Genomic DNA, 25900 nt, shown 5'->3' on the forward strand with positions numbered 1-25900 from the left:
TGCATGATATAATTTTCATGAACTGATGAACTTAAGAGTTAAGAGTAATTCGCAGATTAATTCTTTGGTCTTTGAGCTCTTCGAAGGCTATTGACAAGGGCACCCTAAAGGCGCGAACCCCAAGCTCACTTAGATTTGAACTACGTTGTTTGAGAATTGATTCATTGAATTTGATTACGAACGGCCGGAGACTATTATTTGTGTAAATAGACCTCACCGGCAGCCAGCACATTAAGTACTACGTACTAATGTACTATGTTTCCTAATGTGGGTCCATTGGTCCCGTGTAAATAATATCCCAAGTGGTATGATTCTAGTTCTAATGGAGTACGTGCTATGTATCATCATATATATAACTTTTCTAAGTCTGAACTAATCATCTAGATTAATTTGCTTTTAAAAGTTCTTCTTTTTTAACATTTGAAGGTTATTTATAGTGATATACGTACATACATACAGCACAACCAAACTACAAACAAAAATCACACGCTTGAGCAGCCTTCCCCGGCCCTTGTTGATCAAATTGGAACTTATTAGTAGTAGTAACTGGGGGTCTAGGGGCATGGGTTGTTATGCCAAACTTATTGATTGAAATTATTAATATATTCTACTTCAGTTAAAATGTCTGTAACAAAATTAGCTTCATGAAGTTTATGAAATAAATAAAATAACGAAATTGAGTTGTTAAAATTGAATCTCACGGGCTAAACACAAAGTAACAACAATAGTTTTTGATACATGTAGTTGATCAACAACTTGGAGTTTTCTTCCACTCGAACCTTAATCAGGTAAACATGATCGATCAATAAATTTCTTTTGGTAGATACAATAATTTAAAAACACTTGAACAGATTTAGTTTTTTTTTTTTAGTTAAAAACAAGTTTAGTTTTCAGCTAGATATATGGAAGTATCATTTGCATCACTAGGCCTAAAGGCTTTCTTTTTGGTAATTGAGTCTTCAGGGTTTGCTGGGTTTGGAAGTCCAAAATTGTTTGAATTTTCATATGGATGGGCTTTGATCATAAACTGTTGTGATGTGAAGAAATGGGGACATATAAAATATTCTCAGTCATAGCAGGCCCATAATGATTCAATATTCAACTCCTCGAAACATCAAACACATTTCATAATTTAAAAATACTGTCAATAAAAATATCCAGAAAAATTGTAATGAACCAGGAATTAGGACCAGCATAGATACGCCTGGTAGGGGTGGGCAGAAACCGAACCGGCCCGGAAAACCGGCTCGGGGACCGAACCGGATGAAATAAGAGGGAAAAAATGACTTGACCGAACCGGACCGGATTTCTCCAGTTCGGAACCGGGTTCAGTGAGTAAACCGGCCGAAAAAAACCGAACCGGTCCGAATAATTAATATTATTTTGATAGTTGTCTAATTATGATTGGTGGAAATCAGGTTGCACGTACTTCCCGTTGCACCTGATTGCTCTTATAGAAGAAAACCCTAAGTTAGCCACTCAGCCCCTCATTTCTACTCTGCCTCCCTCATCTCTCTCAACTCAGAGCGACACAGCCGCTCTTCTCTCTCGACTCACAGCTGACCGAAGATGCCGATTAAGGACGCCGACGCCGACTGAGGACGTCTTCTTATCTCATCTCCAAATGGAATCGGTATGGGTTGAGCTTGATTTTAACTTCGACTTCGAATTGATTTTGGGTTTAGCTTGCTTCTGTTATTTCTGTTCTTGCTTGCTTCTTCAGTTCTTTAAATGAGCATGAGAGCGTCAGCTTGATTTGTTAATAAGCATGAGAGTATCAGCTTGATTTGGTTTTGATATCACTGCTTAGAATAAGAGTATGAAGTTAATTTCTTTGTATGTTTCTGGGGGCGATTTGGTTTCTGAGAACGGTTGATATCTTTTGAAATGTTATTTGCGTCTGTTTCTGGTTTTCTACTTGTTTAATTGTTTGAGAATTGGACGTAAGTTTGAATGTTTGATTGCATTTGTTTCGATTTGGTATATGCAACAGCCTTCTGAATTATGAAATATTTCATATGCATATGAAACCAATGGTCTTCAAATGGTTTGCAGTGTCATATAAAGTTTATTATTGCTCAAGATTATATTGTTTTGTGTAGACTTTAGACACTCACTACACAAGGTCGCAAGCTAATTTTGTTTTTGATTTCATTGTCAGGGAAGTGGAGCATTGCAAACTCCCAATGCGACACCAACTAGGTCAAGTAAACTGGCTTCAACTTTGGTCTGTAATAACTTTAAATTGATGTTCGGTACTTTGAACTTTTTGTTTGGGACTTTAACTTTGGTTTGTAATCTTTTAATTTCTGGTTGGTACTCTTTGAACTTGATGCATGTTTGGGACTTTGGAACTTTGATTTATTGATTTGGTTTAGAAACTTGCTGCTTGGAACTTTGATTTACTGCTGCGTGTTGATTTCAGTTGAGATGTTGATTTCATGAACAAGTTATTTAACTCTCATTTAATGAACAAATTATATAAAAGCCGAACACAACCGAAACCGATCCGCACCGCACCGGAAAACGGTGTAACCGAAGTAAGCGGTGTGGCTTTTGAAAATGCGGTTGCGGTTTTGAATATTGCACAACCGAATGAAGTGGTTTGGTTGCGGTTTTGGCCTAACACCGACCCGCACCGAACCGCGCCCACCCCTAACGCCTGGGCCAAAGACAAAAAGATTAAGGTTAATTACTAAATTAATTAGTAATTAACTGCAACATGGGGATCTTATACCTATTTTTATACGAGGTATATGCTTCTTTTTGTTAATTAAATCACTACCACCAAGCAACTAAGGCAAATCTCATAATTAAAAACTCGAAGATATGTTTAACAAACCCGGAAGGGAAAACTGACTCGTCATGGTTGTTTATGATTTGTGAAGCGGCAAAAGATTTTTTTTTTTTGGTTCAAATTTGTAGAAAATAGAGATGGGCACGACCAGATATAGTATGTTAGTGATTTAGTATTATTCTCAGTATCAATGCAAACCCATAAAAATAGTGGTTTTCTGGGTGGGGAAATTGATGAAAGAGTACGTCGTTGACAAAACTGCCAACTTTGAAGCATAAGATTTAGAAGCACAAAGGAACCTAAAGAGGAATATGCTGATGGCCTTGGATTATACTATATGTTACAAAATAGTTAGTTGGCCTAACTTTATGGGCTAATAATTTAACTACACTATCCGAGTTAAACTGGCGAATATTATGATCTTCACTCTAACTTTTGTTGACTCATTACAGTGTCCAAATATCGCTTGTTTTTAACTTTGAATCTTTGAAAACGCGGCGAAAATGTGACTGATAAGTCGTTAGACGTAATTAAAATAAAGACTCTCGATAACAAAAGTTATCGAGCGATCTTGATACCCGAATCTAGAAGCTATGAATCATTCTTCAACATGTTCACCCCAAGCTGAAGAGGAAATGAAGAACATTGTGCTGACAAGGGAAACAAACATCATTTGCCTGGCTGTAAAGCTAAGGTTGGAGACGAAAAAGAACAAGAGAGCGAAATTTCCAACTCCCCAAGACTCCTGATTTCAAGGAAGTGAAGAATATCCGAGAGGAAGATCCGAATCTTGTCCTGCAAGCCCAAAATCCGAAAAAGCCCAAAATCAAGAATTTAATGGATGAACTTGGACGCATTCATTAGTGTATTTTTAATTTTTTCAATTTCATTTTCTTGGTAAGACCGGACCAAAGATAGGGATAAGGGGATATTTCCAGAATTATACCAAACACTTTGCTTCGCTAATCAGCAAACCCAGCTCACTCACTACTCGGCTCGGCTCGATTTTAGCCTTTCTCTTTTATTTTTTTCTTCAGAGTATGAGATAATTCTTCTTATTTGTTTCTATTAAATAGATAACGTGGCAAAATTTCCTTCAAAGTTTGATATTATCTATGTCACTACCAAATCCAGCTCTTGATCAATGATTGGAGGGGCACTACTTGAGGAGATAATCAATTGTTGATATCACAGTTCTGTTTACAATTGGCATTCAAAATCTACCAAGATTTTGGTGCAACTTGGAAAATGCATAATTATAATGTATTTATTTTAGGCAAAGATTTTGATCATATATATATTTTTTTTTGATAAAGAAAGAAATTACAAATTAAATCATCTAGAAAACTAGAACCACCGCTTCGTAAAAAGATTAAACTAAAAGACGGTGCAAATGTGGCACTAATTTAAACACTGTCCAAGTCAAACCAGCAAACAGTATGGTCTTCACTCTAATATTTGTTGACTCGCTACAATGTTCAACTATCGCTTGTTTTTTATTTTATTTTTTCTAAAAACGTAGCGAAAATGTGACCGATAAGTTATTAAACGTAACTGTAACTAAGATAAAAGATGCTCGATAACAAAGATATCGAGGCTCGAGCTAGCCACTGCAAAAGCAAGCAAGACAGACCCACGTGTCCATTCTCTAAAGAATGTAAAAGTTTCAAAAAAAAAGAAAAAAAATCTAAAGATATATTAATTAATTAATGAGGCATGACTTGTGAAATGAGAAAGGGAATAAAACCCAAGATATACTCTTTGAAACGAAAATAGGATATTCGAACAATTACCCCGCGAATATTCCACCCTTTACCGTTATATCACCCTCCTCCCCTTTCCCCTTTCCCCTCCCCTCCTCCCTCTCTAGTCTCTCCTCACCTCTACTCCCACTCACTCTCTTTAGTCTTTACGACTGAGAAATGAAGTTCGGCAAGAGCCTGAGTAGCCAGATCGACGAGACCCTGCCGGAATGGCGCGACAAGTTCCTCTCCTACAAGGAGCTGAAGAAGCGCCTCAAGCTCATCGAGCCCAAAGGCGGCGACTCCTCGACCCGCCCCGCCAAGCGCCCCAGGCTCGACGGAGACGACATGTCGTCCGAGGAGATCAATTTCATTCAGCTCCTGGAAGACGAGCTCGAGAAGTTCAATTCCTTCTTCGTCGAAAAGGAAGAAGAGTATATTATTAGATTGAAGGTATGCTTTTCGTTTGGAGATATTTAGTTTCTTGGTGGGAATTTTAGTTCTAAATTTGGAGTAGAAATTCGAAAAATCTTCATCTAAAAGAACAGACAAAACGACGTCGTCGTATAGAGTATGGTTCTCACTCGGAATCTCTGTTCTCCGTTTAATGTGACGGACCGTTATTAGACCGTTACTCTCACTCATTTTTGTTACGTCAGCCACACGTAATTTCATGTGCGTGAGAGGCTGCCACCTGCCACGTTGAGCTGGTTCGCACCGCTCTTTATAAAAAGGCGGGTGCTTTGGCGGGAGTATATTCCGTTAGTGTGAATGTTAACGCCGTTAACGAATGCTGACTTTTGCGCCTTGTTTCTGGGTTTCTTGTGCGTTTGTTTTTGCTAATGTATTTGTTGGAATAGCAGAATTTCTAAAATAGCTTTTATGTTATGGAAATGGAATGCAGGAGATACAAGATAGTGTGGCGAAAGTGAAGCATTCGACTGAAGAGGTTATGAAGATACGCAAGGAGATAGTGGATTTTCATGGAGAGATGGTTTTGTTGGAGAATTACAGTGCCCTCAACTATACAGGTATTGATTCTATCGTTTTCCTTAGCAGTTGATCGAGTATATATGGTTTTCGTTAGCCTTAAGTTATATATAACGAGCTAGGCATTCAGGTTCTTAAAACTTGTTGTGAGAGCCTTGTTATTTGCATTAAGGCTTTGAGAAATTAATGCATGTTAATAAGAAATAAAGTTTTGCACTAGCTTGGGAAGTAGTAATAACTTGGTATGAGCCATGGTGTCGATATGTAGAAGAATGATAGCTAGTTATGGACACCAGAGACTTTTGTATGGATCAGTTCTAAAGAGCATTACATTGTTTAGTTTTCTTTATCAAACAAGTTTGACAAAATTAGTGACTTGAATCTATTGATCATTTTGATATGACTTTCCAAAAGGTTGTCGTTTAATATGCATACTTTCATCAAAAGAGATATGTAGATGACCTTATATGTGTACCTTATAATGGAATATTTATTTACACAATGAAAATATTCGATGCCTTTCTTTGGTTAGAATCGATGTATCCCTGGAATTTATATTTTTGGTGGATCTTAGAGCCTTTTGGTACTTGTAGTCTGGTGTTATTTGAAATTTCTGGTATTGAAAGCTCAATTGTTTTCTTTTTACAGGACTGGTAAAGATACTCAAGAAGTACGATAAAAGAACTGGTGCTCTTATGCGCTTGCCCTTTATTCAGAAGGTCCTGCGACAACCTTTCTTCACCACTGACTTGCTTTACAAGCTTGTGAAGGAGTGCGAGTGCACCCTTGACCAGCTGTTTGCAATGTGTGAACCGCCAGCTTCAAATGAAGCATCTGATGATGCAGATGATGGTCCCTCAACTTCCAAGAGTAATGGACTTAGCAGAGTAAACAAGGAACTTGCAGAGATAGAGTACATCGAGAGCTTATACATGAAAAGCACTATATCGGCATTGCGAGCTTTGAAAGAAATTAGAAGAGGAAGCTCAACTGTGAGCGCATTTTCACTGCCACCACTGCAATTAAGTGGATTAGAAGAAGATGCCTGGAAAAAGGTCCCTGTTCTGGAACAGCTTGCTAAGTAGTTAGGTTATGCAAATGTAATAGGGGACTAGTTTGTCCCTCTCTTTCTATTTTTGTAATTTTTTTTTTTTTTTTAAGTTTACATGCATCTGCTATGCATACTTTATATACCGACAAAGATGTAAAATCCATAATTGTAGCTGTAATGAATTCAGTAGAATTTGATGAGTTCTGTATAATAATCTCTGTGGCCTAATATAAGCAGTCATGTTCTGAACTTCTGATCCAACTTTTGAAAACTCTTGTTCCTGGTCTGGATTTGGTTTTGACTTTTGAAGTTAAAAAAATCAGTGACTCATATATATGATTTAATGATTATGATATACTGATCAAATATAAACAACTGTTAAAAGCAAGTTTGTAGCCGTATGGAACCTGTAGATGAATCTTTACCGGGCTTGGAGAGATCTCAAATAGATGAACATTGAACTCCAGGTGTTCCGGGCAATGTTTTCGCAAATAAAATGGTTCTGTTTCAAATACAAATATATTTGCTCCTTCCATTCACATAACTGTGCCATATAAAAGGTTATCTGTTTCAATACAAATATCTTTGCTCCTTCCATTCACATTACTGTGCCGTATAAAAGTGCTGCACTAAATCATGAACTCAATCAGATTAGGCACTCAAAGTACTGCGCTAAATCAGATTAAGCAAAACAATTTCCATGCAAACGTTTCCATGCGAAAGTAGAAAAGCAAAAGCAAATGTGAAACCAAATCAAGCAAAAAGCCGAAAGCCCTTGAAACCACACAACATCAATATAGCTATATGGGGAAAAACGCGTGGATCGAGGAATAAAGCTAAAGATCGAATCAAAGAAAACCAGAGAGGCCTACTCCATTACCTCAGATTCATATACAACAAGCATATATACAGTGAAATCCACTTGAAAGTTTGTGTACGGCCCCACACGTTCCACTAATGAAAGGATTTGCAGGCCTAAAATCTATTTATAAACAGACTAGTGCTTCATGTTTTGGTATATAGTGAAGAGTAAACTAGCTATAGACACACAACTGGGTTTGGTGTTTTCGTTGTTCATTATAGATATGAAAGAGTCAGTTTTCTTTGTCATTCTGGTGATGCTTTTGCCTGTGAAAGGTCAATTGAAAACCGGGTTTTATTCCTCTTCATGTCCGAAAGCCGAGGACATTGTCCGGTCCACTGTTGAGTCATACTACAACAAAGATCCTAGTATTGCAGCTGGCTTGCTTAGGCTTCACTTCCATGACTGCTTTGTTCAGGTTTTATACTTCTAGCTTTATTAATTCTGTACATTTTGGAGTTGTTTCGGTTTCATTCCTATAGATGCTTGTGTTGTTATGCAGGGTTGTGATGCTTCGGTTTTGATAAAGGGCTCCTCCGCGGAGAGGAATGCTGTGCCGAATCAGGGGCTAAGAGGATTTGAAGTTATTGACGATGCAAAGGCACAACTAGAGGCCTTGTGTCCTGGACTTGTTTCATGTGCTGATATAATTGCACTGGCTGCTCGTGATTCTGTTGACTTGGTAACATATCTCTATAGGATTCACTGGTCCAAAGAACTGTTGCTATATGCATGTTGTTATAAAAGTATAAAACACTAAAATCATATATGGTTCTATTTCAGAGTGACGGTCCAAGTTGGAGAGTACCTACCGGAAGAAGAGACGGCAGGATCTCTTCGTCGTCTCAGGCATCGAATTTGCCATCTCCTCTCGATTCCATTGCTGTCCAGAGGCAGAAATTTGCTGCTAAAGGCCTTGACGATCACGATCTTGTAACTCTAGTTGGTGAGACTCTTTGTTAGTACAAAAGGGGCTACGGCTAGTTTGGTCTTGAAATAACGAGGTGCTTGATAAATTACTATTCATCAAATAATTTAAGTAGCAAAAAGTGTTTGGTAAAAGTTTGGAAGTAACTTATTATTTAGGCATCTTTAATAATTCCATTCTGTTGCGGTATAATGCTAATTATTTGTGATGGAGATTGAATTATTTTCGTGCAGGGGCACATACCATTGGCCAAACGGACTGCTTATTTTTCAGGTACCGCTTGTACAACTTCACAGCTACCGGAAATTCTGACCCAACCATAAGCCAAGCATCTCTAGCAGAACTCCAAGCTCTCTGCCCCAAAGATGGTGATGGCTCCAAACGTGTGGCATTAGATAAAGGTAGCCAGACCAAGTTTGATGCGAGTTTCTTCAAGAATGTGAGGGATGGTAACGCAGTCCTGGAGTCGGATCAGAGGCTTTTAGGTGATGCTACGACGCGCAACATACTGCAAAACTATGCTGGAAGCATAAGAGGATTGCTAGGGTTTAGATTTGACTTGGAGTTCCCAAAAGCTATGATAAAAATGAGCAATATTGAGGTGAAAACTGGTGCAGAAGGAGAGATTAGAAAAGTGTGCTCCAAGTTTAACTAAGCACCAAACGGGGTGATTGTAATAGAAAATACATGTGTAGAGGTGAATCACACCTTCAACTGTATCCAAGCCTTATCTACATATATCTCTTTGGATGAAACTATATAGACTCGAGTTGAATTTAACCTACTGAAAGGAAGAGAGTAAAGAGAGGAAGAATTGCCATTGCTTGGTCCACTATTGAAGAGGAGCTACCTTTGGACTTGAACTAAATAACATAATCAAAGGGAAACTAGAGCAGTAAATAGTTTTTTTTTTTTGGTCAAACAGAGCAGTAGATAGTTAGCTGTGCATAACGAACTTGGAGTGAACATTCGCCCAGAGAAAAAGCGTAAACTTTCAATTTTTTTTGTTATTTATGCAATGCAATTCAATTATCGAAATAATTTATTCTTTAATTATTATTATTATTATTTTAAAATATCCATATAAAAGAAACCAAATCGAAAAACCATTTTTTTAATCAACATTTCCGATCAAATAGAGAATGTACCTCCTTTCAAAAAAAAAAATAGAGAATGTAGCTAGCCTACAATTATTAGTGCCGATTATTGAGCTCAAGGTTCCCAATTTATGATTGATGAATGTAGCTCTTAGCCTCTTATCCACTGGAGCTACAGGCGCTTATATGCTGAGCGGCCGATTTCAGAGCATGTATATATAATATGTAAATTAAAAATGTCAGATGTTTATGTAAGTGTGAAGTGGTGTAGTTTGGTAAGGTGCTCTCTTTTTAGTTGCCAGGACCTGGGTATGAACCTCAGGGAACTCTCTCTCCTTGTTTTCATTTTTGTTTTGTTCAGTTTTATCTTCTTTTTTTTTTGAGAAATTTTAAATACACACTCCTAATTACTTAATACACATCCCATTCTCAATACACCACTTATTTAATTTCTTATTCTAATATTTTACTAAATACACAACCCAAAATACCCTTAATCTAAAAAACCATGAAATATCCTATTAAGGCTACTATTTAGTATGATTAGTATATTGATGTTTTGTAAATGCCCATATTGATTACTTGTGTCAAATATTGGGAAATCCTTAGAGTATATTTATTATTGTTCCCTTCAAATCTTTAAACATGGGAATAATAAACAAGATGAAGAACACATACCTCAACGGTGTGTTTGGATGAAGGAAAAAAAGATGCAATTTAAATGAAAATAAGCAATTCATAATTTCTTAACATGAATTACCTCGTTTAGCATTCTATACTTAGAAATTATGAATCTCTGTGGAAATAAATGAATAAATTGATTGTTTGAATTCTGCACTTCAATTTCCATCAAAATATGTGTCATTTCGAATTTCCTTGCAACAGTTTGCTTTTCTTAGAGCATCTTTAGCAATGCTAGCCATTTTTTAGTCAAATTTTAACTAAAATAGCTAAAAAGTCATTTTAGCTAGCCACTTTAGAAATACGTCTGCATCAGTGCTATCTATTTTAGCTAGTTTTGAATTTATATTATTTTTTAAATGAAGATCAAATAGTTTAAATGTATTTATAAATTACATAAAATAACTTAAAAGGAATGTCTTAAATTATAGAGAGTCTCATCTCGCTCTCTATATTTAGGAGCGAGATAGCTAAAAGTTATAATAGAGAGCCACTTAGGAGTCTGGTGCAGCTGTTAAAATAGATAAAAAGCTAAACATACTCTCCAAAATAGCTAAGAAGCTAAAATAGAGAGTCTGATAAAGATGCTCTTACTTTATTAGTTTTCAAAACAAGGTCTTTTTTGTTTTCAATATTTTAATTTGTTTAAATTTTCTTAATTTATTACACATTCCAAATTCTGAATAAATATAACCAAACAATGAAAATTGCAATTTATGGAATTCTAATTGATAGAGTGGTAGATTCCATCGTTTTAAAATTTCTCAATAATTTATAATTATCTCATCCAAACGTGACACAATTGAATAGTGTTGAACGAGGTCTTGAGAATCCATGTCAATATTCGAAATTGATGTGATGAAGTGTGGAGAAGAAAGATGTACGTATTGCAGCATCTAAGGTTTAGAAGAAGAGACGAAAAAAAACTAAAAAAGGACATAGACGCGATTTAATTTTTTCTTCTTCTTCTAATACATAAATGTCTGTTTTGGACATTTTAACCTACCTATAAAATAAAGGGGCCGTGACCACTTACCCAATTTTAGACTAAAAATTGTCCACTTACTCCACTAAGAATTTTTTAACCCCATTTACCCAATCTAACAGTGTTTGACAGTATTGCCCTCTCTCTCTCTCACTATTTATCCAATCTAACAGTGTTTGACAGTATTGCCCTCATACTCCCTCTCTCTCTCTCTCTCTCTCTCTCTCTCTCTCTCTCTCTCTCTCTCTCTCTCTCTCTCATCCCCTTCTCCTCCCAGACTCTATCTCTCTCTCTCTCACTGCTTCACGCTCCGGTGAGGTTGGACGGGCGAGGCGTCATTGCTGAGAGCGACTGTCTGGACGCGTTGGACTTCCTCACCTTGACGTAGAGCATGTCGTCGTCGCCGATCTCGGCGTCAGTTTCGAGGAAGTCGCGGCCGTCGAGGGACATGACGTCGGAGTCGACCTTGAAAGAGACGATGGAGGCGGCAGTCTCCGGGAAATGCTCCATTATCAGCAGCTTGGCGTCGCGGTACTCGAAGAGGAAGAGTAACAGAGTGTACCAAATGATGCACTGGAGCACGACGACCTGGACCATCAGGCTGCTGGACTCCGGGATTCGGTGGCCGTACATGGCGATCAGTAGCGGGATTCCCATGACCAGAGTATTGGGAAGCGTGGAGAGTGAGAAAATCGTGATCATCCACTCGAGGCTTCCGTTTCTGGTGAAGTTGGTCCAGAGGGCCAGGGCGAAGAGCATGATGATCTTCTGGAGAGTGTCGGCGGTGATGAAGCGGAAGTTCATGGTGTAAGGGTTGTTGGTGGAGATGAAGTGGAAGGAGAGAAGAGGAACTGCGAAGATTGCGACGAAGCGGTTGATTCAGGAGCATTGGTCCGGGGAGAAGATCTTCCACCTCCGGACGGAGCCGTAGGCTAAGATCATGGCCACGTAGGCTAAGATTATTATTATTATTTTTTTTTGGTAAATTTGGGAGAAGGCTTATAAGGAAAGAAGAAAGAAGAGTGAAAAAACAAGTTTTTGAGTGGTTATACATGTCTATTGCGGGCAATAATATGATTATTGGGAAACAATAATATGCATATAAATTGATCAATTGTGCCTGTCGTGTATTTATTTTTGTTTTGGGAGTTTATGCAATTAACTGGGAGGGCAATAATATGAGTATTGGGGGGAAATAATATGATTACTGGGTATTATTAGGGGACAATAAATTCAGACGCCGGAATCCGGTCACCAGTCCAGTAGCCGGATTCCGGTCGCCGGAGTCGGGTCACCAGACGCCGGAGTCCGCCACCGGAGTCAAGCAAGCTCTCTAATGACTTCTTTCTCTAAGTGACAAAGAAGGAGAGGGCAAAATTGTCCAAAAATAAATAAAAATGAATAAAAAAAATACTTAATTGGGTATTAGGGAAATAATCTCTTAGAGTGTCTGGGTAAGTGGGCAATTTTTAAGCTAAAATTGGATAAATGATTATTTCCCCTAAAATAAAATAATAAAGATGTGTATTTAAAACTTTTTTTTTTTACCAAGTTTTTTTAATATATATATTTTTTAAATCTATAATATATTCTTATTATATAGTTTTTTTAAACTTCTCATTTAGATTTTCGCTCCAAGTCTCTGAAAATTCAGGATTGGCCTTGCTTATATGTTTGATTATTTCAAAATTAATCTATAATAAATTCTTATTTTACACTTCCACATACAGATAGATATGAGAATTTCCACGTATTGTTGATGAATATTAGGGTAAAGATAGATATGAGAATTCCACGTATTGCTGATGAATATTAGGGTAAGAAATTGTAATACCCGGTACCCAAAAAAAAAAAAAAAAAAACGCATAAAGAATTAAATGTTTGAGTTAGTTATTTTTTTTTAGTTAATAATTGACTACTATTGATTTGGAATTCGAATTGAATTCTATCTTCGTATATGCTATATGATTAGGCTTCTAAGCCTATTAATTTTCTGCTGACACATAGCAAATGTACATGTTGACACATAGCAAATATAGATGACAAATGGACGAAGATAAAGAAGGAAGCAAATAATGAAATCTGGAGATGGAGAAAGAGATAAGAGGTTCTAGAACGAGAAAGAAAAAAAAAAAAAAAAACAACTCACCGCCTCCATCTCTCTGTCGGTGTCTGGAACCCTTGGGAGCTCTCTCTGGATGGAGAGGATCTAGCTTTTGGTTGTTCGAACCCTCTTCTTCGTTTTTGTAGGGGGAGGGATGGAGGTGACGATGGGGTTTACGGAACGCGACACTTCTCACCCAAAACCCTATCGGCCTTCTGACTTTGGCCATTTTTCGACGTCCCCCAGATTGCCAAGCCTGAATTTCACGGAACTCTGCTCGTCAGCTGACTTTGACGGCTAAACGCTCAATCTTTTGGTACTCAGGTTATCCTGACTTATTCATGAAAGTTGCTCAGTATTGTGTTTTCTAAACTGTGTTCAAATTTTATGAAAATCCAACAATTGGATCTTCCCAAATCAAGGTAAAACTAATGGTTCTTCATACAAATTTCTGTGTTGAGATAAAGTGAAGAATTGACTCCAGTTCGCGTTTTCATGTTCTATATTCCCTTTAGAAATCCGGATTGGGGTGTTACAAATGGTATCAGAGCAGGGATATGATTGCTAGGGTATAAACTGTGGGGGAGAAACGGAATTGTGGTTTGGATTTTTATAATTTTAAGAGCTTGATACTGATTGCTGTGAATTAGTTTCGGTCAAGGTCTAGACTTCATGTGTGTTTGAATCTGTTTGATGTTTTGATTACGTATGGAGTTTAGATGATAACGATGATTTCTTTTGGTTTTGGTAAAATTGTGTGGCTATTATTTGTTTATGATTTTTTTTGGGTGCTCTGTGTATTTTTGGGTGTTGAGGACCATGCTTTGCTTTGTGGGATTGAGTGAGTTATGGGGGATGAATAACTTGTTGTAACTGAAAAATAAGAAAGAAAAGGGTTTAGCTCTTTTGTGGATGTGATTGGATTTAGTCTCAAATTCTCACATCTCTCGTTGATTGATTCATTGCCTATTTAGTCTTGCATTGATCTGTTCCTGTTTCCATTAAAGATTCTGCTCAGTTTTGTGCCTAGTGCCTACTGATGTTGCATGTAATGGAAAGCCCTCTATACCTGTAATTTGATTGACATATACTAATGGATGGCAAGCTTTCGTGTGTGGTTTTATGAACCTATGCAATTGAGTGTGGGTTCTTAGGTATGCTTGCTAAGTTCTTTCGAGTGGTTCTGGAGTCATCATGAGATAATGAGATATTGTCATATTGCACGTGTTCATTTTCTTGATTGCCACTAAAGAATCTGAAGGTTGGCTTTAATTACTTTTCAAGCAATCCTCTAGACTATAACAATATCTCCAACAGTATATGCTGCTAAACTTGACGAATATACAGCTTTAGAAAAAGTCTTTTGTATGGTATATCTTTCTTGAAAATACTACTTCAATTTCAATTTGGGGTTAGCAAACTTTAGTAATATTACTAGTTGTTAATGGTCTTCTGACCTTGGTTTGTGCAGAAGGTATTTTGCTAGATACTTTGATTTGTAAATTGTCTTTATTTGCTAATTTTGCTATTTGTTATCCATGGTCAAACTTATCTGCAATTTGTCTGGGTCGTGTATAGATGTTGAGAACCTTAAATGGATTCAGTTATTAATTGCTATCAAGTTTGGGAGTTTGATTCCCTGAAATTTACTTATAACTTGCATTTGAACATTTCTGTTGAATTATGTATTGGAATTAGTTGATACCATTTCAGACTGATCATACATTCATAGTTGGAGAAACTTAGGTAATTGGTTCTTAAGTTGCTCAAGTTGAGAGAGATTACTTACCCATGGATTGTGCATTTGGAAAACTAAGTTCAGAATTGTTAGGATTTACTAACTTATTTTGAACTTGAACTTATTTTGATTATACTTGTTAAATGGTTACTGGAGTTCTTATTTTGCTTTGCAATTTGGCTAACATGGTTATGGAGATGAAACTTCTTGTTCATGTCAGACTTAACAGAATATTTTGCAATCATCATACTTTATTGTTCTGGTCTGTTTCTGTCCAACTATTTTGGTTAATTACTCAAAGTTATCCTCTTTTGGAAGATTAATCTTCTAGCATGCTATAATTGAAGAATCAATACAGGATTAGAGTGAAAGGTGTGTGTTTCTTATTGAAGTATTGTTCTTACATGAACTGACTCATTTAGTTTTTGTGGAACTACATGGTAGTTAATGATTGCAGGTAATGCAAAGGATAGGTTGAAGTATTAGTTGGGATGGACTGTTCTTGTAAAGTGCTTGTTCTCCTCACTGATGTATATAGGGTAGTCTTCATGTGTTAGTTTCTGGAAGTTTACGACGCTGCCTCTTGTACATGTAGCCATACCAATGTAACGTTTGTTTATGAATTTGTATATGTAAATTATATGTAATGAGTGAGTATGTGGAAGTGGAAGCTTGAGAAGGATGCAGCAGTCTCTGGGAAGCAGACATATTCAGGTAAATTCCTCTTCTTTGTTCCTATACCACTTGTACAGTTGTAGGTATGTTCTTTTATTCATTTATACCTTGCTATCGAATGAGTTGAAAACAATGGCAGAATTTAAATGAAGGATTAAATGCTTGTTACTCCTCAAACTTTTCCCCGAAAAACAGTTTAGTCCCTCACTTTTTAAATTAAACTGGATAGTCCTTATTCTCTTTAATTCTCACACGATAAGTCCAAAATGTCTATTATACCCCTCACTTCATCTTTTTTCTATTTATTTTAATTATTTTCTCTCTTTTTCTATATTTCTCTATCTTTTTATTTCTTATTTTTCTGCTTCTCTCTCTTAGCTTTCTCTCTCTCTCTGCACTCCAAGCAACAAGCCGATCAAAATCTCAGCCTTCTTTCAGTCAAATTCATCATCTGGGTATTCAACTTTGCCTTCTTTTCAGTCAAAATTGCCATCTGGGTATTCAATTTTCTCGATCAAGAATTAGGGTTCGAAAAGGGCTATAAATCCATCTACGGCTACCAATTTGTGTTCTCTCTTCCGGTTAGGTGAGATCGGCAACCAGCCCGCTGCCACCGTCTCAATCGACTCACACATTCGACTGAGACAGATGATCAAAACCAGAACGGCGATGTGAGCTTCAATTTAGGAAACAAGAAGATCAAATCAAAGGGGCGGTGACGATGAAGAGAATGCGATTGAATTGGATTTCAAATTCTAAAATTGACAAGAAGATCAAATCAAAGTGCCACAACTTCCAGCTCCAATTCGAGCTCTTCTAGTTCAGTTTCTAGCAAAACCCAGCTGGGGAGAAGATCTGACGGTAGACCCAACATCCACTCCGGCGAACTATCTCCTCGGAAATGAGCCCCAGAGCTTCCGAGAGTGTTCGATCTAGTATCATGCCACATAATTGGAAGCCGGAGAATCGAAACCTTGGGCCAATCAAAATCCAAGCCCAACGACCTAATTGAGGTGGTGGTGGTGGTTTGGCGGTGAGGAAGGCGTAGTGGTGGGACTGGGTGATGCCGAGGAAGGGGTGTGGAGGATTACGGTGGAGAGGGGTATGATACTGAGGTCGAAGAGGAGTGCGGCGTTGTTTGGGTGGACAATTGGGGGCTTTGGGAGAGGAACAGGCGCTGGTGAGAGATAGGCATGGTGAATGGGTAGTACGGATCCGTGAATGGCAGTCGCTGCGGAGGGAGAAGAGGAAGAAGAAGAGGGGGGGAGAGAGAACCAAAAAAACTAAAAGAAAAAAAAAAGAGAAAAAGAGAGAGAGAGAGTAAAAAAAAATAATAATAATAAAAAAGAGGAAGTGAGGGGTATAATAGTCATTTTAGACCTATTATGGACCTGTTGTGTGAGAATCAGAGAGAATAAGGACTATCCAATTTAATTTAAAAGGTGAGGGACTAAACTGTTTTTCGGGAAAAAGTTTGAGGAGTAACAAGTATTTAACCCTTAAATGAATGTAAAGAATGATTGGAGATTTAATGATTTGAATCCGGTTAGGCCCGGGACATAATTAAGGAGGGATCGAGTTCCCTTGGGTGAAAGACCCTAAACCTGATTGGGGCTCGTGGATTCGAGCGGATAATTAAGTAGGGATTGTGCCTCCCTAGGGTGAAAGACCCCAAACCCAATCGGGAATCCGCTTAGTACGGGGTGTGCTCGGTGGCCTTAATACGAGCAATGGGCCTAACCGGGGAAAAGAGGAAAAGAAAGAACATAATGCACTTTCTGGTTGAGAAACACATATGATCGGTTCGGTTTTGAGAATTATACGTGATCAGGTCGATTTCTGGACTATTGACGGTTTGTTTTAAATGTATCTAATGCTTGATGCAAATGTGGTTGCTATGAACTTATGATGAACATTGTTATCTGGCAGTGTTCTCACTTATATTTCGATTGTTTTAAAAACCTGACAAGTTTATTACCAAAGTCCAGGAAAAAGTTGGTATAACTTGCTAATTCAAATGCACTGGAATCTGTTTTTAAGTTGTGAAATTGAGAGGAAGTAAAAGGTTTGTAAATTTGATTGGAGCAGAACGATGGGGACAATCATTTCGTCCAAGTATGTTATATGTTTGATAATTCGAGTTTACGCTGCTATAGCATATCAAATGGGCTCTAACCAGGAGAAAAAGAAAAAGGAATTTGATGATGAAAATGAATCTGTGACTATGGATGGCAATAGTTGGTTTGAATTGCAAGACCAGGTACGGTCAACTATTTGTGGCTTTATGGTACAAAGACAAGGTATGGTCAATTTGAATTGCGAACTCTGGAATAATCTGTTAAACTTGAGCAAATTTGCTTAAGTATTGGTATTGGATTCCACAGTTTTGGGAAGAGATTGAGTAATGCAATTGAAAAGACAATCCATATTTTATTATTGGGGATATATATTTGTTGGCGGATTCAACTCTGTAGGAGTGATTGCATTCAAGTTGAATTCATTGGTTTAGTAAAATGCCATGGAGATGGTGCTGTATTAGTAGAACATAGCTCTTGATGGCATGTTGGATCGTATTTGTCTGTCGTCTGTTCAATTGGCAAGTATGTTCGTATCTGGGAATGGATTGATAAATTGGTGCGGATTGGAATCGAAAGAATTTTTTTTGCTTCAGTACATTCATAAACTCAAAAACAATTTAAAAGAAAATGGCAGTTGTGAGAGTTACAATTGTGATGACCTGGATTTCTGTTATTTAATTTTGGTAATTAATAATGGACCAGTCGTACGAATAATTATTATTGTGCTTTATTCGTAGATTGTTTGTGAAGTGGAATGGTTTTCGTATGTATAAATATTTGAATTTCACAGTTTAGGAGGTCGTGTGAAGTTTGACTTTTTATATATTGGGATTCTTGGAAAACTTCCTTCACAAAAGTTGTAGAGCGCGTCGATACGAGTTCGTGGACATGCGGAACGTGGGAATCGGAGTTCGTATGAGGAAGTTATGGCTATCGGAAGAAGTTTCCGTTTTAGTATAAATATGGAAAATCAGAATTTTATTTCATTTTTCCTTTTCCTTTTCCGGAAAGCCCTCTCCTCTCTCTCTCTTCTCTCTCGGTCGGCCTCTTCAGAAACGAAAATATCCTGCTGACCCGACCCGAACCCGGTGTTCCGACCCGGCCGGAACTCCATTCTCCGGCGATCTCTACCGGCGAAACCTGCACAGAACGACTCGCCTTCTTGCTCCGGTCGTCTCTGTGGTGACCTCGAGCGACGATTTTCGGTGGAGGAAGCGCAGCAAGGCGGTGCAGTTCGTGGTTTTTCAACCCGACCGGAAAACGCAGCTCCGACGTCGGCGGCGCTTCAACCTTGGCCTGGGGAGTTCGCAGCAGCCTCCTTGTGCGAGCTGTGGTGGTTGTTTGGAAGGATACACGTGAAAACTCGATCAACTCAGTTGGGTTTACTGTTCACGGCTTGTGAGGTAGTTTTCGATCCCTTATGGTTGTTTTCTGACTTCGAGCTAGTTATGTGTTGGCACAAGCATGCTTAGATGAAGCTTTTTGATGTTGGGAGTTTTGTGAAATATTGAGTTTTGGTCGGCGGCGGTGCGCCTCCGTCTGTGGCGGCGTTCCGGAGGTGTTCCGTCCATGTATGAGACAGTTTCTGGTATTATATGTCTTCTACTCGTTGATACGAGCGTTTCGATATATAATATGCAAGTTTTGGAGTTCGAATGAATTTGTTATGATTTTTATCGTTTCATATCGATAAATTTATTCGATCCGTGAGGATTTGAGTATCCGATCGACTTGTGGTTTGGACACATCGATCATGGAAGTGTTCCGGTGACCTTGGGAGGTCTCGGATGTGGTTTTGCCTCGATTGGCGCCACTTTGGGGATTTTAGTCCAAAACAGGGGTTTCGGATTTAAATCAAATGTGAATCGTTACTAAGTGGATACCGTTGTGATTAGGTACTTGACGAAGTATTTGGACGGTTAATTGGCGGATTGACCGTTTTGTTCTTGGTTGAAGACGCAGCGGGAATTCAAGGTGAGTAAATCTCACAAGGATCTTTATGAACAAGAAGTACCATTATTGTTTTGGCGTTAATTATTTAACTGCAAACTATAGTTGGTATTAGTAGGCATTCCTGAGCGAATGACTACGTATATATATATTTACGTGAAATATATATATTCTTGTGGATGGTATTTGATGAATAATATGCATGATGATGCTTATATTATTGTTGAATATGACTTTCATGGAAACAATATTGTGGAAAAAGATGTTTTCTATTGTTGAAATATATTGATGTTTGATGTTACATTTTTGAGTCAAGCGTGACTCATTTAAATGTATTGGTCTTTGTACCAAGAGTCACAGATGGTGAGCAGGGATAAGGAAAGCCGAGATTAGATGTTAGTAACGTTTTAGGTCAGGTGTGACTTACTTAACGTTCGACTTTGAGACCGGACGGGGTCTGAAGGTCATAGGTCACAGATGGTGACAGGTTGCAGATGGCGACCTTGATGTTTGATTTCATGATCAGACGGGGTCTGAAATCATATGTCACAGATGGTGACAGGTCGCAGATGGTGACCAAGGCAGGAAATTGGTAATCACGTCCTTGGTAGGACGAGTGATTACGATTTCAATAGAGCTCTAGTCTGTCTGTCATGATAGCTTATGGGAGTAACGGTCGAGGTTGCTTGAGACTCATAGGTATGCAGCTTAAAGGAGAGTTCTGATGGCATTCTTCTTTAATTGTCTAGATGAGACTTGAATTGCTACTTGATGGTTAAGTTAGCAAATAGGGCATGGTCATAGCGGTGACTCATGTTGTCCTTTCTATGGAAAGGATATGGAATGTTAGAAGGAAATCATGGTGGCATGTTCCTTAAGTAGATTGACGTGAGTTGTTGATTGATGTTCATGAGTTACTCATACGAGCTTGAAGAAGCTTACCGGGTTTGTTGTTTGGCAACCCCGGTGCACCATTCAATGGTGTAGGGGCTAATCCTGCAGGTCAGGAAAATCGTGGCTGAAGCTGAAGGAGCTTGTTGGCAGCAGAACGGGTAGGAAGCAATTTTTGTTGGCTTTGCCAATATATGATTTCCGCTATGCAGTAAGCTCTGAGGAGCATTTACGTTTTATTTTGTGATGACAATTTAAATTCGTAAATTTTTGTAATATATAACTCTGTGGAGCGAGTGTATATTAACTTGGATGGTTCAGTGTATCAGTAAGTACTTGTTTTAAGGGAAAGATGTTCCAGGTATTTGTATTGATGACTGAACATTCACGCATGTATAATTATGGGATTATATATATCGATTTTTATTGTTGTTAAAAATCAGGGGCGTGACAACAATAAAATGAAGGGTCAATAAATTTGGTCAACCTTAGCTCCAATAGTATAATTGTTTAAAGGAAGATGGGTTTGATATGTAGACAATCTCAATTGTCCTTCGATAATGAATTAACGGCTGTTGTACCTCATCTAAAGTGGGATATACATGCCACATTACGTGTGGTAAGATGCATTCTTTTGAGATAATACGGAATTGATGTTTTGAGGCGATTATTTATCAACTGCTACTATAAATTTCGAGGACGAAATTTTTAAACGGGGGGAGTTTGTAATACCCGGTACCCAAAAAAAAAAAAAAAAAAACGCATAAAGAATTAAATGTTTGAGTTAGTTATTTTTTTTAGTTAATAATTGACTACTATTGATTTGGAATTCGAATTGAATTCTATCTTCGTATATGCTATATGATTAGGCTTCTAAGCCTATTAATTTTCTGCTGACACATAGCAAATGTACATGTTGACACATAGCAAATATAGATGACAAATGGACGAAGATAAAGAACGAGAAAGAAAAAAAAAAAAAAAAAACAACTCACCGCCTCCATCTCTCTGTCGGTGTCTGGAACCCTTGGGAGCTCTCTCTGGATGGAGAGGATCTAGCTTTTGGTTGTTCGAACCCTCTTCTTCGTTTTTGTAGGGGGAGGGATGGAGGTGACGATGGGGTTTACGGAACGCGACACTTCTCACCCAAAACCCTATCGGCCTTCTGACTTTGGCCATTTTTCGACGTCCCCCAGATTGCCAAGCTTGAATTTCACGGAACTCTGCTCGTCAGCTGACTTTGACGGCTAAACGCTCAATCTTTTGGTACTCAGGTTATCCTGACTTATTCATGAAAGTTGCTCAGTATTGTGTTTTCTAAACTGTGTTCAAATTTTATGAAAATCCAACGACTGGATCTTCCCAAATCAAGGTAAAACTAATGGTTCTTCATACAAATTTCTGTGTTGAGATAAAGTGAAGAATTGACTCCAGTTCGCGTTTTCATGTTCTATATTCCCTTTAGAAATCCGGATTGGGGTGTTACAGAAATGCTCAGATGTTGATGTCAAACATATGGATCTGGTTAGAGATTTATGTTAAGTAGGGATGGGAGAACACTATATATAACACATACGTACATGAGAATAAAATTAAAATTAATGACATTAATATTATTGATTAATTCATAACAAAGATGAATATTATTGACCAAAACTAACTACTAGGTAGACATCGAATTGGGGGGTTTATCACGCTTGTCAGTTGTCACTACTACTTATTGTAACAAACTAGTTATTATCTGAAATTAAACAAACTACGACTACTCGATCACCAAAGCTTTCAACCTTGATAGTTCTTCTCGCACTTGTTGTAGCAAGAACCCAAATAGTTGTTCCCAACATCAGCATCTGCATCCAACATAAATATATCACAAACTTAACTTTAGGATAATAAACTTTATGAGAATACATCTCAAAGTATAATGAAAATTGCAATACATACCTGAACCACTTAATTTTGTTTTAGCAGCAGACTTATAAGCACATCCAAGTGTACAATAATAGAGTTCTGGCTTCACATTCGCGTTGTTAATGGTGCACTCGAGCATACATTTACTAAAACAAATAGCCCTACCCAAATGAATTTTGGGAAAGTGAAGCTTATCAGGTGATGAAATTAGGGATGCCTTACGACCAAAACACCTAGCACCACATTGAATGGCACATAGACCTACGTCGATTAAACCCTCCGGCTTAGCAGAACCCGAACCATCTGATGATGGTGATGGTGGATTTGGAGACTGAATCGAAGGCGTTGCATGATCATCACCTTGATTATGAGCAAGAGCTGCTGCTGCTAGCACGAGTAGTACTAGTAGCATGAACATGGAAAACCTACTGTTTGTTGCGAATGCCATGGCTAACAACTACTCTAACTCTCTATGTTTTAGCTATGAACTTTGGTTATATGTTTCATCCATGTTGAACACAAAGCTCGGTATTTATAGCATTGGTGGTCTAGGGTTCTTCGTCCATGTATGGTAATATTAAATATTTTCTTCTGAGTCGTGATTATAATGCATGTAATTATTCGATGACAATTAATGAGCACATAATTCATGAATAATTAGTTGGATAAGATCGATATTACTACATCATTACCTCGAAATTGATCATGTATGCTAATCAAAGCTTGCTACATACGTACAGAATAATTCCATTATTCCATGCAAGATGATTATGATCAAACGACATAATGTACATACCTGCATGTACCTATAATGTACATGCAATAATATTGATATAATCCTAGGCAGTAAGCACATCAAAGATTCATTTAGCTAGATAATTAATACTGATTGACGGCCTGATTGATATAAGGTGTATATTTATGGTACTAATATATCAATGATCGAAATTACCAATTAGAGATGGTGTAAATTGAAGGAGTGGGATGGCTTATGAATCCCAAAGTAAAAGAATTGAGTTGAGAAATAAATATTTGTCTAGGCCATTTATCAATGGGTCGTGCCGTTGTGGTGCGACCACAGCTACTCTTGGGCCATTAAAGCCCATTGCAAGGAGTCTGTTTGAGCCCATGGAAAAACAAAAAAAAAATGTCAAAAAAGATTCGACGCCTGAGAGATTCGAACTCTCGCGGGGAAACCCCATGTACTTAGCAGGCACACGCCTTAACCACTCGGCCAAAGCGTCTTTGATGTTCACCTTCTTGCCCACAAGATATATATTTATAACATCCATATTTGCTAACCACTTTTTTTAAACAATAAAATCACATCCCACTTTTCTACAAAATGAAACTACAATGCGAGAAACAAACTTCGCGTAAAAGGCGCTTTAGATCTTTACTCATTTCATTTATTTATTTACTTTCTGAAAAGATATTCATTTTTTTTTTAAATCGAAAGAGGTCAACCCGATTTTATAATTCAACAAGCAGTACCAAACGACACACCCCAATGGAGTCGACAATAAATCATCGTCCTTTAAGACTTACAGAGAACCTACTCTAGACAAACAGAAAACTCCGCAATCCAAAGTACACCCACCTTTTAAGAAGTTACGCACCATTATTCTAACAAAACCTAACTACCGAGAAGCTAATAAAATAAAAGTTCCAACCGAGTAGCCGGTTCTGCGACCCAAAACAAAAACTAAATAGTACTAGTGAATGAGGATGCCATAGCACCCCCATTTATTAGACCCTCTCCCATTTGCTCCGAAGTCCCATCCTCCTGGTTCAAGGCTTCAGTAGCTACAGATGGGGATAAAGCACCCTCACCTTCCTCACGTGCTTTTCATTTCCTCTGCTTCTTAATTGCCTTGCAACTCCTTATCCAGAATTCTAGCACACTTGGGCTTATTCGTACTCCCCTTAGGGCGCCCCACTTTCTTCTTCCGTGGAGAAACCACGAGCTTACTATTCTTATGTTGGAGCACCAACTGCATTTCATCATCCACCTTGAGCAGGGGAGTAGAGGGGTTGACATATCTCTAGCCAACTCTACCCAGAATATCCATTGCCTTCCTTTTAGCCCCAAGTAAAGGCTGCACACGAGGATCATGCAAAACCATCACTTCGTTACCACCACTCGAGCGCAATGGTCGAGACATCACCAACGGTGATACCTCCCCTAGAGCCAGTCCCAAACCCCTTACTCGTGTTAGGCTGCACAACCCAATTCTTTAGAAACTCAGCCATATTAAACCCTAGCCTGCAAAGGCCTTCGCAACTGGACCTGTGGCTCCAAGAATATTGGAGGTCAGTGATGCATGGACTTCCAGTGGCACTTGGACTCCCCCCACCTCAGCTCCTATAGGTTCCGATATCACCACATCACCCACCAAAGGCAACACGGCCTCTACCAGTCCCTTGCTACTGCCTGACATCTCCCCACCGCTGTCCTCCCCAATACCGTGACTTCCTGATGTTAGAGAGAGCCCAGCCATAGCTGCCGCCGAGATTTGCGCGCAGATCTCTTCTTTTTCCTTCACCAGCAGAGAATCACATCCTGCAGCATCATGTATGAAAAACCCACAGTTACAGCAAAACCCCTTTAGCTTCTTGTACACCAGCGTCAATTCCGGTGCCACCGTCGGCGAGAACTCAACCACCATCCAAACCTGGACCCTATCACGCACATCAAGTACAAGGCGGATACGGTGCTCCTCTTCCTTCTGTTTAAGGGCTGTCTGGTCAAATCGGATTATATTGAGAATTATATTATAATCCCACTAAACATGGAATCCCACTAAACATGGAAACCTGTTTTTGAGGAATGTTTCACGGCTTTATTGTATGAGCATGTGCTCCACTTGTATATATGTTGTATAGATTATTGTTGAATCAATGAATCAAACCATCATTCAGTCATTTCTTAACATGGTATCAGAGCATCATCCTGGTGCATGATTCCTATTTTTCAAATCCCAGCAAGCCCTCAACACAACCATTATGACAAATACAAACGTACCAGAAAAAGAGAAACCTTCAGGCAGCAGTATCATGGTTGCATCAAATCCATATTACATTCATCCATCAGATCACCCCGGCCACGTACTTGTTTCATCAAAATTGAACGGGGCCAATTATTCAGACTGGAGTAAATCTATACTTCATGCCCTCACAGCAAAGAATAAAGTTGGCTTCATCAACGGTTCTGTTAAGCCTCCTTCACAAACAGAACAACCAACTGAATACGCTCTCTGGAATCAATGCAATAGTATGATTTTATCATGGCTTGCTAACTCAGTGGAACCAGATCTTGCCAAAGGCGTTATTCATGCAAAAACCGCACATCAGGTATGGGATGACTTCAAACATCAATTTTCACAACATAATGCACCAACAGTCTATCAAATTCAAAAA

At 38.3% G+C, this 25900-nt stretch overlaps 2 protein-coding genes and 1 non-coding gene across 3 annotated transcripts; 2 read left to right on the forward strand and 1 right to left on the reverse strand.

Annotated features, from left to right (window-relative positions):
* The first annotated feature begins 4637 nt into the window (after positions 1-4637).
* LOC133710291 (SPX domain-containing protein 1-like) lies at positions 4638-6836 on the forward strand. The gene is made up of 3 exons (XM_062136330.1): positions 4638-4992; positions 5444-5570; positions 6178-6836. The coding sequence occupies exons 1-3, from the start codon at positions 4720-4722 to the stop codon at positions 6612-6614; spliced, it is 837 nt and encodes a 278-aa protein (XP_061992314.1). The 5' UTR covers positions 4638-4719; the 3' UTR covers positions 6615-6836.
* Positions 6837-7579: 743 nt separating this feature from the next.
* Positions 7580-9130, forward strand: LOC133726961 (peroxidase 25). The gene is made up of 4 exons (XM_062154596.1): positions 7580-7860; positions 7945-8124; positions 8226-8388; positions 8604-9130. Exons 1-4 carry the CDS (start codon positions 7588-7590, stop codon positions 9023-9025), a joined length of 1038 nt encoding a protein of 345 aa, XP_062010580.1. The 5' UTR covers positions 7580-7587; the 3' UTR covers positions 9026-9130.
* Positions 9131-23642: 14512 nt separating this feature from the next.
* On the reverse strand, positions 23643-23724 carry TRNAS-GCU (transfer RNA serine (anticodon GCU)). Its single transcript has one exon. It is a non-coding gene; the product is annotated as a tRNA-Ser (tRNA).
* Between the last annotated feature and the right edge of the window lie 2176 nt (positions 23725-25900).

The sequence above is a fragment of the Rosa rugosa genome, chromosome 1 (assembly GCF_958449725.1).
Source record: "Rosa rugosa chromosome 1, drRosRugo1.1, whole genome shotgun sequence".
In the NCBI taxonomy this organism is placed as follows: Eukaryota; Viridiplantae; Streptophyta; class Magnoliopsida; order Rosales; family Rosaceae; genus Rosa; species Rosa rugosa.